This window comes from Grammomys surdaster, unplaced genomic scaffold (genome assembly GCF_004785775.1).
Source record: "Grammomys surdaster isolate TR1022 unplaced genomic scaffold, NIH_TR_1.0 126091, whole genome shotgun sequence".
In the NCBI taxonomy this organism is placed as follows: Eukaryota; Metazoa; Chordata; class Mammalia; order Rodentia; family Muridae; genus Grammomys; species Grammomys surdaster.
Genome location: NW_021620899.1, coordinates 4,497,613 through 4,510,250, shown reverse-complemented (window position 1 = coordinate 4,510,250; position 12,638 = coordinate 4,497,613). Strand labels below are relative to the sequence as shown.

Sequence of the window (12,638 nt, the reverse complement as noted above, 5' to 3'; positions counted from 1 at the left end):
TTAAGCGTTACAAGGAAATGAATTAATAATAAAAGACTGTTATTGTGAATGGGGGAAAAAGGGACAAGGCTTTATCTGACTGCACACATTCTTCTGTTAGTACTAATCTAATAAAATAGAGAACAAAAGGTACAAGCCATGTGGTTCCTTATTTTGGTTGTAAAAGGGCATAAGATATTGGTCTTAGGAATGAAATTTAAGTAAAAATAGTTATTAAGTGGGTGATAGCCAACTACTGTTACTGACTCATTTGCGCTTTAATTTTTCTCCCCGCCTCTGATACTTATTAGTGTGTTTTCAATAGAGATGGGAAGAGAAAGGAATGGAACTTTTAGGTACTTCACCATTGAAATAGAATCCTACCAGCAGTGTTTGTACATTCTAACTCAAGCAGTTAGCATCCTGCACACTTTTTAAAGTACGGAATCTCTTTCAAAGGGGGTTACAAGACAATGCATTGACTTTATTAATCATGGTCACATTGTTACTGAAGACGGGATGAAGTTAAAAAAAAATACACGAAGGAAAGTGCTCAAGTGCCTTTTGACAGTGAGTCCTGGTCCCTTACAGGTTCATAAATACCGCTCCTCTCATAAAGTAATTCAGAAGGCACGGCTTCAGAATAAATGACCAACGCTGATGCTTTGTGTAAATATGCAGGGAGAATAACACGCCACTAGATCAGCATTTGACTCCTAGGGTGACGATGAATTTCAATGTCAGTTATTCGTCATCTTGAAGCCTGCCCCGTAATGATGCCTTTTATTGGTGTATCCTTGCGAACATATTTCAGCGCACCATGTGCCGGGGAGTTCTCGGGGCGGGCGCGTGGGGTCTGGGTGCTGGCCCTGTGCCCTTGCTGTCCCCCGCCTGTGGTCCCTTCGGGTCCCCTTGGCTCCTCTCAGCACTCTCTCCCCTCCCCTCCCTACAGCTGCCGGCGGGGGCTGCTCCTCTCAGAGCTCTGGGCCGGCTCTGTCAGCTGGGGCCCCCTGCGGCCGGCTGTGTCCCTCGCCGCTAGGACCTGCCAGTCTGCGCGCCATGGCAGCGGCGGCAGCATCCCCGCCAGCATCCCCGCCAGCCAGCGGCGGCGGCGGTGGCGTCCACGGCCGCCGCTGATGCTATTGTTCCCTAGTGTTAGTTGCTCTTTGGCTGCTTTTCATCTGGAGCGAACAATAGGAGCAGCGAGAGCTTTGCGTTCTCTACTGGTGGAGAAGGAAGGACCGTCACTGGCGAGAGTGCTGTGACTCCAGAGGCTGGAGCGGCTGCGGACAGCATGGGGCTGCGAGCCGGGCGCCTGGCGTCCCCGAGCCGGGGCGTCCTGCAGCTGCTGCGGCTGCCACTGCTTCTGCTACTCCTGCTGAGCTCCGGCGCCCGCGGGGCTGCGGCGCAGAGAGACACCGAGGTACCCACCCTCTATCTGTGGAAGACCGGTAAGTGGGACAGAGTTGTCCTTGCCTCTAGCTCCAAATCTGGGGCTATGATCCGGAGCGAGCTACGGGTTCCTGAAGGAGCCTCTGTGTTTCCTCAAGTCAAAAGTGTGATCCCTGCAAGCGAATTAGGTCATGTCCTATGCCATTAGGAAAGAACAACATAACTAAGAGGCAACAGTGAGTCACTGGGATGATTGTTTCTCTCGCCGCTCGGCCGTGAATGAGGGCAGCGCTGTACTTTTTCATTACAAAGTGAAGTGCTTTTAATATTTGGGTTTCCAGTCTTAGACTTTCTAAAATGACATTCTGGCAATGAACAGGTAAACAGTTTGCCTTTTTATGCGGTGTTTTGGCAAACAGTATGCTTACTGCTGTTCGTGTGTGTGTGTGTGTGTGTGTGTGTGTACAGATTTAAATGTATTAAGGGTAGCTTTGTGGTGTGTGGGACACTGAGGACAAGCTCTGTGAGGACAGATCTTACAGTAAAAGCCAAAGGGGCTCTCAGGAACCCTTAGGGAAAACTAGACAGTGCAATTTGTAACGAGTGACTCAAAGTGATTATTTTTGTACTCTGTGGAGTGATTAACATGTGGGTTTAGAAACTTTTCCTTCCGGGAAAGAAGTCTTTTCGCTTTGTTTTTCTGACCAAACAAGAAAGATAGCCACCCACTGCTCCTCAGAGTCTCCCTGCAAAGCGCTATAGAGGCAGAACAGGCAGGAAAACAACAAAACCCTAAGGCTCCCAGGTCCCCTCTATGATGAGGGTGGGTGGATGCTCTCTAACCACCATGGAAGATGGAATTCCTGAGCCTACCAGAAACTTCATACACTCACAGGATTAAAGTGGCGGAGGTATTCCCGTTGCTTATAGCTGAGAATGACTTGAGAATTCCTGGGCGATGCTTAAATACTAAGATAGGAACGAGGTAGAAAAGAAAAGTGTCCAGATTACATTCCGGGCAGAGTGAGTCTCCTGCTGAGGAGGCAGAATCGTACTGATGACTGAAAGGTTTAAAGAAGGTTCATACATCCAAGCAGCAGCGTGGTGAGGCATTCAACAGAAAATCACTTAAAGACAAAACACACTTTACCTCAGAAAATCGCACGATATACACATACCATGCTTGCACACGCACAAATACAGGTATAGATTAGTCAAAGCAAAGCCATTCTTGCTAAGTTGGTAAGACTTTGAAGAACAGCCGATTGGGGGACTGCAGGCAAAATCAAATTAATTCGTTTCATTTTAAACAAAGAATTGAAAGTGTTCCCCCCCCCCTTTCTAAATTTATAGTAATTGGCAGTACTTGGAAGATTAGAAAGAGCTTCTCAGATAAGCACTCGGGACAACAGAGCTGGGCTAGTTGAAATTTATACTATCAACGGAACATGAGCCAAGTAGTAATTCAGAGGAGAAGGAACATAGAGAGCGTTCACTGTGCTGCCACTCAGGAGCCAATACATGTCAATATTAATGTCATAGCGGGAACACAAGCCAATTAGACCTTTATTCCAGCACCAGGTTCAGCTTTAGCCTGATCTGAGAATAGTTCACCAGTGTCCTTACCCTTCCATCCTTAGCTGCCTACAGTGTGATTGTATGTGCTGTTGACTATCCACACATGGTATGATGGAATCAAGTGGGTTATGAGAAACTAACTCATACATTGTCAAATGTTGTGTAAATAGAAGCTAGTGTGAGGATGGTGATGCTATATATTCTTCGATGATTCCTTGTTTGGTGGGAAATAGTAGAACATTTAACCTGCTGAGCAAAATAATAATTTCTTCATGTGTTTATCCACTGAAAGGAAGGGAGATGTTACTAAATCTAAAATGAGTTGAGAACAGTTCTCAAAGGTACTAGGGCATATATAAAAGAACAGAATACACTGTAACTAAAAAAATGCAAAGGCAATAGAATCATAAGTGTCTATCATTTGATGAGAAGCAACATTGATCTAAGTGAGAAGAGAGGTAGGGGGTGAAAGGGGGAGAGAAGGGGAGAGAGAGGAGGAGGGAGAGGTAGAGAAAGAGGAGGAGCAGGAAAGGAAGGGAGAGGGAGAGAAAGAGGAGGAGCAGGAAAGGAATGAGAAGAGGAGAATAGAGAAGCTGAGAACATTTGTTCCAGTGAGGAGCTCTTGCTCTTTCTATTGTTTATAGGAAATATCATGACAGATGACATAATGAAAGTGGCAGTTTCATCAGACAAAGATATGGGACAGGAGCTTTTACTGTCAATAACATACTGTCCATTGTGGTGATGTCACAAGGTGCCTAGTTCAAAGATTAGAGAAGACAGTATCTAAAGATCTACTCAGCCACTAGGTATTTCATTTACATACATACATATGCAAACACATAATTAAATACAATATATCCATGTACCCAAACACTTGTGATTTTTATATGCAGACTGTATCACATTTATGACATATGATGGATGATGCATGATGTGATATGATATAGTTTTAGGTTACTTCACAACAAAGATCAATTAAAGGTTCACAGTGAGCTCTCGCTTTAAGTAGAGGCTGAATGTGATGTTGCCATCTTTGCCCTTAACTAGCTCAAAACTAAACAATACTTTACAAACACAATAACTGATATATGACATACCATACTCATGAACATTATACAATGCTAGTAGAGATTATATAGCTGATAAAACAGTTGAGCTCAATAAAGAGTTGCTACTTGCTTTTAATCTTGCTTTTTGCCAAAAAGATAGTGAGGCACAGAAGAAAGAGAAACTATAAAAATATGAGGACATACTGCAATATTCCTAAATCTTGAGAGTATCGGTGACAGAGAAGCTCAAGCCCAAATACTCAGTGGGAAAATATTTAATATCAATAAAGTCAACTAGGATTTTAAGAAAATTCTAGACCTCTGAGAAATCTTTTAGAACCTAACCTACAAGCAGGTAGGAGTCTAATAAACAATAGAACTTTTGTAACCCCAATCAAGTCTGGTAAGGTATATAAGTTCTCTCTAAACCACCCCTTTTCTTATTAGGTGGACTATTTATCTTATACTGATGAAGTTAAAATACCATAAGTTATAAGGAATGTAGAATTGTAGAATGACATGCGCATGTACTGAGATCATACAGAAGTGTTCTTACCAAGACTTTACCTGATTACTCTGATTATTTGAATGCTATGGCCTTTTTATTAGAATGATAACAGAAGTTCTGTAGTGGGAAAGTACCTGTGAATTTTTAACAGATAATAAATGGAAAGTGTCCAACTGGGCCTACTAATTAAGGTGTTCCTCAGTCTTTATTCTTAGTCTTTCCATGGCCTGATAGCTCATTTTAGTATTGTTTATATATGCTACAGTTTACCAATTCACCTACTGGAGGGTTCTGTATTCGCTTATAAGTACTGCCAGTTATGACTATGAATATGTTCCCGTGCATCTATGTTTCAACTTATTTGGTTACTAAGGAGCATATTGTTCAGTCGCATGTATCAATATATTTATTTTTATAGATGGCCACCTCAAATGGCAGATGTAACGTGCAAGGATTCTACTGGTCTCATCCATTTATCTGCTGACATCAATTAAAGGACAAACAAAAATAAATCTAGAAAATGAAGCCCCGAGGATATAGATCTAACTAGTTTATTAAATGTCACTTATTGGAGATCATAAGAACATTCTCAATAACAAGCCCAAAGTTAATTGTATGATGCAACCTTTTGTACTTCATTTTGTAATGATTCTGAGGGACTGATCAAGTGACTGAAATTCTATGAACTTAAAGAGGTGTTCTTCCAGAGTTTCATGCATGTATACAATCAAAAATGATACTGTCTAACCTGTCTTTCCCCTTCTTGAACTCTCTTCTGATTCCCAAACACATCCTCTACCGATTTGCTTTTGCTTCTCTTCTCCTCCTTCTCTTCTTCCCCTTCTTTTCTTTGTATTTATTCTCATTGCTATCCAGTGAGTTCAACTAGTGCTGCCCATAAATGCATGGCTGTGAGGTCATCCAGCATGGACAACCAAATGGCTGCTCTCTAAAGAGTGATCTCCCTCTCTCAGCAGCTATCAGTGTCAACCTCTCCTTAGCAAAGAGTGTCAGATGCACATTCTTGAAATGCTTTCTGGGTAGTAGTGTTCCAGCTTTATGTGTCCCTTTGCCTTGCTGTTCAGGCAATCATTTGAATAAACATTTCAAATCCCTGCAGTTTTCAGTGCACCATATCCTTCTTTTAGGTATGTGAGAAATTATATAGACTTTATTATTTCCATTAACTCGCCATCTCTCCATGTTTCCCCATATTATTAAAACCCTGTATCAGTGTTCTATATTTGCTGCAATATATTACTAACACATTATTCTTAACTAATGTCCATGGTTTCAATTAATACTCACGCTGTGTTGCACATTCTATAGATTTAGATATACACATAAAAGTGTGTGATATAGTGCTGTGGTCTTTCATAAGAAAATTTCACTGACATGAATTGCTCTGTGTTTAGTCTGTTTATCCATCATTTGCTCCCCCTGAGTTTCTGGGAACCACCGATATCCGTGATTCCATACTTGGAAATTTTCAGTGTCAGACAGCTGCAATCATGCAATGTGTAGCCTCTGTATACCAGCTTCTTTCCCTTTCTATATCCATCTATGGTTACCCCAAGTCCTTTCATGGCCCTATAGCTCATTTTAGTATTGTATATATATACTACAGTTTACCAATTCACCTACTGGAGGATTCTGTGTTTGCTTATAAGTACTGCCAATTATGATTATAAATATGTCCATGCATCTATGTTTCAACTAATTTGGTTATTTAGGAGTATACTGTTCAGTCATATGTATCAATATATTTATTTTTATAAGAAATTATGAAACTCTCCTCCATATGTAAATCAATTACCTTGTTTTTCTACCTCCGGGTCTATATCCAATATCCATATGCTCTGTATCTAACTGGCTCTGGTCTGGTTTAAAAGTCATATAGTTGTGGTGATTAGAAAGAGAATGGTCTCATATGTTTGCATGCTTAGTCTCCAATTCAAAGGATGTTTGGAAAGATTAGGAAATATAGCCTTGTTGAGGAAGGTTTGTCTAGGAGTGAATTTTGAGGTTTCAATAGCCTTCCACAGACTCAGTCTCTCTGTCTCTGTCTCTGTCTCTGTCTATGTCTCTCTCTCTCTCTTTCTGTTTCTCTTTCTTTCTGTCTCTGTCTGTGTCTGTCTCTGTATGTCTCTGTGTCTCTGTCTGTGTCTGTCTCTGTCTCCGTCTCTGTCTGTCTCTGTCTCTCTCTCTCTGTCTCTGTCTCTCTCTCTGTCTCTCTGTCTCTCTCTCTTACTCTCTCACTCTCTGTGCCAGGTGCTTATCAATGTGAGGTATAAAACTCTCACACACTTCTCCAGTACCAAGCTCTGCTGACATACTCCCTGCAATGATGATAATAGACTATCCATGATGGTTACAGAGTCTACTATCTTCTGGTTCCATATTCTCCAAAATAAATGTTTTCTTTTATGAGTTGCCTTGGTCAAGGTGTCTTTTCACAACAGTAGAACAGTTTCTAAGAAAGTTGTATATAGCAGCTTTCCATTTTTCCCTCTCTCCTAAATGTCATGAGCTAGAAAAATATAGACATAAAATATCCTTTGTGTTGATGTTGTAATCAGGTGACTAGAAAGCCTAGTAGTTAAGACAGAGAGATGCTTAGATTTCTCCATTGACATGTTGGAGTGAAATTCCACTCCACAAGGAGTCCTTTGAACAATGACTGTTCAGTGTATATTTTGTGTACATAAGCGGAAAAAATATGGCTATCCACTATCAGAGTAGAGCATTTAGATATCACAACCTGAATGAAAAACCAACTACTTTAAGAATCAGAGACAGGCATTGATTATACGTATATAATAATTTAATTTCTGCAAACCTTATGCTATACATGTTCTTTCTTTGAGTATGATATCATTAGCAATAATAGGATATTTATGACTTGTAAATGAATGAGGTTGCATCAGAACAATAATAGTGACTACTAAGATTGCTGTTTTTGTTTTTGAGATTGTCTTTATGTAGGTCTAGCTGGCCTTGAACTCACAGTGATCTGTCTGCCTCTGCTTTCCAATTGCTGGCTCCTGAGTGCTGGAATTAATGGTGTTCACCTCAGCATCTGGCAACACTACAGTACCCAGTATTCCTAAGCAATTTACCATCTAAGTACTAAGAAGGCCAGCCTTTGCTTAACTTTTAAGATCAGATGAAGATGGGGCACAGTCAGACTGGTATAGTCATAGACTGGGTTGCACCATTTAAAGGTTATTTTTATACCCTCTGACAGTATCCGAGAATGTAACAGTAAATGTCACCAACCTGCTGTCCTAGATTCTGTCCCTGAAAGTGAAAGACATGAGTGCTGAGGAACTGAATCCACAGTTAGAATGAAGGCACCACTAATTACTCAAGTAATTATGCACTTATAGCTATCCATATTTAATAAAGAGTGATATTTGAGAAGAAAATTTTAGGCCAGGTATCTCTGAGTTGCTCAAAATTTTAGAGCTATGACTTCTAATCTCTCTTTGCATCTTGTTCTTTAGCTACAAATTAGTTATTAATTTTTTTCTACTTCCCCACACACCTTAAAGATAATAAGATAAACTTGTACGGGACTTAAATAATGCTTGGTAATTACTCATAAAGTACTTATCTATTGACTGGCAGTAGTCCCAATGTGAACTGATAGTGCCTCCTCATTGAGAAAGAGTTGATAGCCGGCATCTTTCTTTCTTCATTTTGGTTCATCCTGTAAGGATATATGTGTATCTCCTGAGTCTTACTAGATCTGATAATATTTTTTTTTCCTGTCTGTTGCTGGGCCAAAAGTATAGCAACTTTTAGCAAGAATATGCAATGTATAGAAATATTGTGCTTGAAGCTTTTCTCTCAGATTGCACACATCCTTGTCTTGCTGGACATGCTGGAAGTGTGACTCTTTAAGTGAGACTGTGCAGTTTCAAAATGATCTAGTGCAGAAACACCTGAGAATATTCTTGGCAAGGTGTTTTAACTCTGTGATGTGTGAAGAGGAAGTGAAGGCTTCATTTCTCAAAGTGCAATGTGTATATGTGTGTATACATTTAGGTCACATATACAATTAGACTACTTATGTAACTCAATCTGGATGGTTTGTTATCTTCCAATTAAAGCTATTTCATCACTGCTTAGAGACGAGCTAGCTTTGCAACTCTTTCATGATCATTAAAATATATTTACCTATGCGTTTTCCAAACTATATAAAGCGTTTTAAATTCATAGTAGAATTACAATAATAATCTAATATACCAATATATGTGTGCAAGAATATTAATGCACACATACCTGTATATATGTGCCTACATGTATAAATACAGACATCTTTGCACAAATGCCAGCACTTATGGCTAAATCACCACACAGAAATTAATTATTTATCAGCTGTTAGAAAATTATATTTCCTGAAATGTAGTTTTATATGTGCTATTGATAGTACTGGCTTAAAAAAATGTTATTTAATTATTCATACTTTTTGCTAAAATATTAATTATATGCAATTTTATTTTGATTTTACTTTAGTGTGCTTTCTGCTTGTTTTTCTACTCAAGCACAAACTCTATAAAAGCACTTACTACACAAGTCCTTAAACCACCTCCCACCAACATAAGAGTTCTAATTTAAGATACTTATGTCTAACCATCTTCCTGTGTTTGCCACCTCAATGTCTGAGCCATGACTATAAACTGCAGCGTCTGCACATATTTCTAGGAAACACTTTTCTTTTAGTAGTGTCTGTCTGCAGTCATATCAACAAATTCCAACTTGTTTATGTCACAAATAGTTAACATTGATTGCAACATCATGAAGACACCAGTAAGAAACCAAGGTAGAACAGGGTAGACTATGCACAGAGTCTTTCTTTCTATAAGAGATAGTTAAGGTTCAGACACTCCCAATCATAGAACTAGGTGGCTTTTTTTCCTCTTCAGTTTGTATTGATCAGGTTCAACTAAGTAGAACTGGTAGCTGTTTAGTGCCTACTTTGTGGCATGCTCAGTACCAGGCACAGCGAAGCAGACTTGAAGAACATGTGAATCTGTCTCGCCTGCAGCTCCCCATTAAGTCTGAATAGCTGTAGAGCACAGATAGAGGCACACTGTATAGGAGACAGTGACTGTCACACAAAACGAGATATGCAAGGAATAGTTTCCTATAACACAAGCTTGAAAGATATATAGTTTACAAATAGATATAAGCTAGAAGAGATTGCAGAGAAAGAACACTGATAAAACAAAAAGGAAGGGAGGCTAGGAGAGGGCATGCATGCCTACAAGGCAGGTACTAAGGAATCTGTAACAAGAGGGTTGCGAGTTTGAAGCCAGCCAGGCCTCAGAGAAGGAAACTCTACCATAAAAACAAGGAAAACTTTTTACAAAGAAGCAAATGAAAGCCAAGAAGATGGCTCAGAAAATAAAGTATTCTGCTTTCATGGGATTGATCATTGGCACATGTGATGGTCTGTATATGCTTGGTCCAGGGAGTGGCACTATTAGGAGATGTGGCCTTGTGGGAGTAGGTGTGTCACTGTGGGCTTAAGACCCTCACGCTAGCTACCTGGAAGTTAGTATTCCATTTGCAGCCTTCAGCTGGAGATTTATAACTCTTAGTTCTGCCTGCACCATGCTTGCCTAGATGTTGTCATGCTTCCTGCCTTGAGGATAATGGACTGAACCTCTGAACTTGTAAGCCAGCCCCAATTAAATGTTGTCCTTCTAAGAGTTGCTTTGGTCATGGTGTCTGTTCACAACAGTAAAACCCTAACTTAGACAGCATGTGTAAGGTAAAAGGAGAAAAATAGCTTCTACAAGCACCATTTCTCTGCCACATCTGAGTGGTGACACAATACTCTCTCTCATACAAATAAATATGCAAATAAATTAATAAATAGAATGAGTGTTTTGGTTATAGGGCGATGTGTTGGTAAGTATTTGGTGGGTGAGACATAGGCAGATTGTACAAAGTTAGATCTGATTCTAAGGATTTTGGACTTGGCTTTCTGTCCTTTGGTTTATGGAAACAAGTATGTATGTATGTGTACAATATTGCCAGGAGTGAAAGTATATAATTATAAATTCATGATTGTTATTCAAAATAAACTTCTTTCTTGCACACTTTGTAAGATAAATAAACACTGCCTTTAGTAATGCTAATTACACATACTTTTAAAATAATAACATTTTAATATTTGATGCTAAAGTGTAATCACATAATTTGCTTCATTTCTGTTCCTGGAGCCAATCTTCCTGTATTACCCTCTTAAATCTTGGTCTCTGTTTATTTTTGTTGCATACATGTATTCCTAAATATTTAAATACAACCTGCACAATCCACATCTCATTTGAATGTATGTGGTTTCAGGGCTGATCTCTTGGCATTGAATAACTAACTGGTGGATTCTTACTTGGATAAAACCATTTTTCTTGCTTTCAGTTTAGTTTGCCTGCAATTCTTGTCTAGGGTTGGGATACCCAAAGATTTTAACCATTCATGTTAGCACATCCATTTCTGTAGGTGTTGCTTGTGTCATGTTGATGTGACTTCATGAGTGTGTATTCTGACATTTCTAGGAGGTGCAATACCACAGTAAAATTCCTGTTGCTCTGGGTCTTGTGATTTTTCTTCCCATTCTTCCACAATTATTTTTTCTTTTGAGAATTCTTTGTTTAGATCTGAAGCCTATTTTCTTTTATTGGATATTTTATTTACATTTCAGATGTTATTTCCTTTCCCCATTTCCCTCTCCCACCAAGAAAGCCCTATCCTACCCCCCTTCTTCTGCTTCTATGACGATGTGCCCCCAAGCACCCACTCCCATCTCCCCACCTGCCCTTGAATTCCCCCACACTGAGGCATCCAGTCTTCACAGGACCAAGGACTTCCTCTCCCACCCATGCCTGACAAGGCCATCCTCCCCTGCATATACAGCTGGAGCCATGGGTCCCTCCCTATGTGCTCTCAGGCTAGCTATTTAGAACCTGGGAGCTCTGTTTGGTTGGTATTGTTACTCTCCCCATGGGACCGCAAGCCCCTCCAACTCCTTCAGTCTTCTCTCTAACTTCTCCACTGGGGACCCTGTGATCAGTTTGAGGGTTAGCTGTGAGTGTCCACCTCTGTGTATTTCAGGCTCTGGCAGTGCCTCTCAGGAGACAGGTAGATCAGGCTCCTGTCAGCATACACTTCCTGGCATCCACACCAGCCTGTGGTGACTTCACATGGGATGGATACCCAGGTGGAACAATATCCAGACGACCCCTCCTTCAGTTTCTGTCTCACACTTTGTTTCCATATTTGCTCCCATGAGTATTTTGTTACTCCATCTAAGAAGGACTGAAGCACCCACACTTTGGTCTTCTCTCTTCATGAGCTTCATGTGGTCTTTGAGTTGTATCTTGGGGATTGTGAGCTTAGGTATTGCGAGCTTTTGGGCTAATATCCACTTATCAGTGAGTGAATACCATGTGTGTTCTTTTGTGACTGGCTTACCTCACTCAGGATGATATTTTCTAGTTCCATTCACTTACCTAAGAATTTCATGAATTCATTGTTTTTAATAGCTGAGTAATATTCCATTGTGTAAATGTACCACATCTGGGTTCTTTCCAGCTTCTGGCTATTATAAATAAGGCTGCTACGAACATCATGGAGCTTATATCCTTGTTATATGTTGGAGCATCTTCTGGGTATATGCTGGGTCCTCAGGTAATGCTATGTCCAATTTTCTGAAGAACCGCCAGACTGTTTTCCAGAGTGGTTTTCCCAGCTTACAATCCAACCAACAATGGAGGAGTGTTCCTCTTTCTCTACAACCTTGCCAGCATCTACTATCATCTGAGTTTTTGATCTTAGCCATATTGACTGGTGTGAGGTAGAATCTAAGGGTTGTTTTGATTTGCATTTCCCTGATGACTAAGGATGTTGAACATTTCTTTAGGTGGTTCTCAACCATTCAGTATTTCTCACTTGAAAATTCTTTGTTGAGCTTTGTACCCCCTTCCTTCCTTCCTTCCTTCCTTCCTTCCTTCCTTCCTTCCTTCCTTCCTTCCTTCCTTCTTTCCTTCCTTCCTTCCCTCCCTCCCTCCCCCCTCCCTCCTTCCCTCCCTCCTTCCCTCCCTCCCTCCCTCCCTCTC

The 12,638-nt window shown here is 40.4% G+C and overlaps 1 protein-coding gene across 1 annotated transcript in view; it reads left to right on the top strand.

The window, feature by feature from the left end:
- The first annotated feature begins 1,273 nt into the window (after window positions 1-1,273).
- The window catches only part of Thsd7a (thrombospondin type 1 domain containing 7A), a 364,412-nt gene continuing 353,047 nt past the window's right edge, over window positions 1,274-12,638 (top strand). The window contains exon 1 of the mRNA XM_028755943.1: window positions 1,274-1,430. Coding sequence (XP_028611776.1) covers window positions 1,274-1,430 — 157 coding nt within the window. The remainder of the gene's footprint in view (window positions 1,431-12,638) is intronic.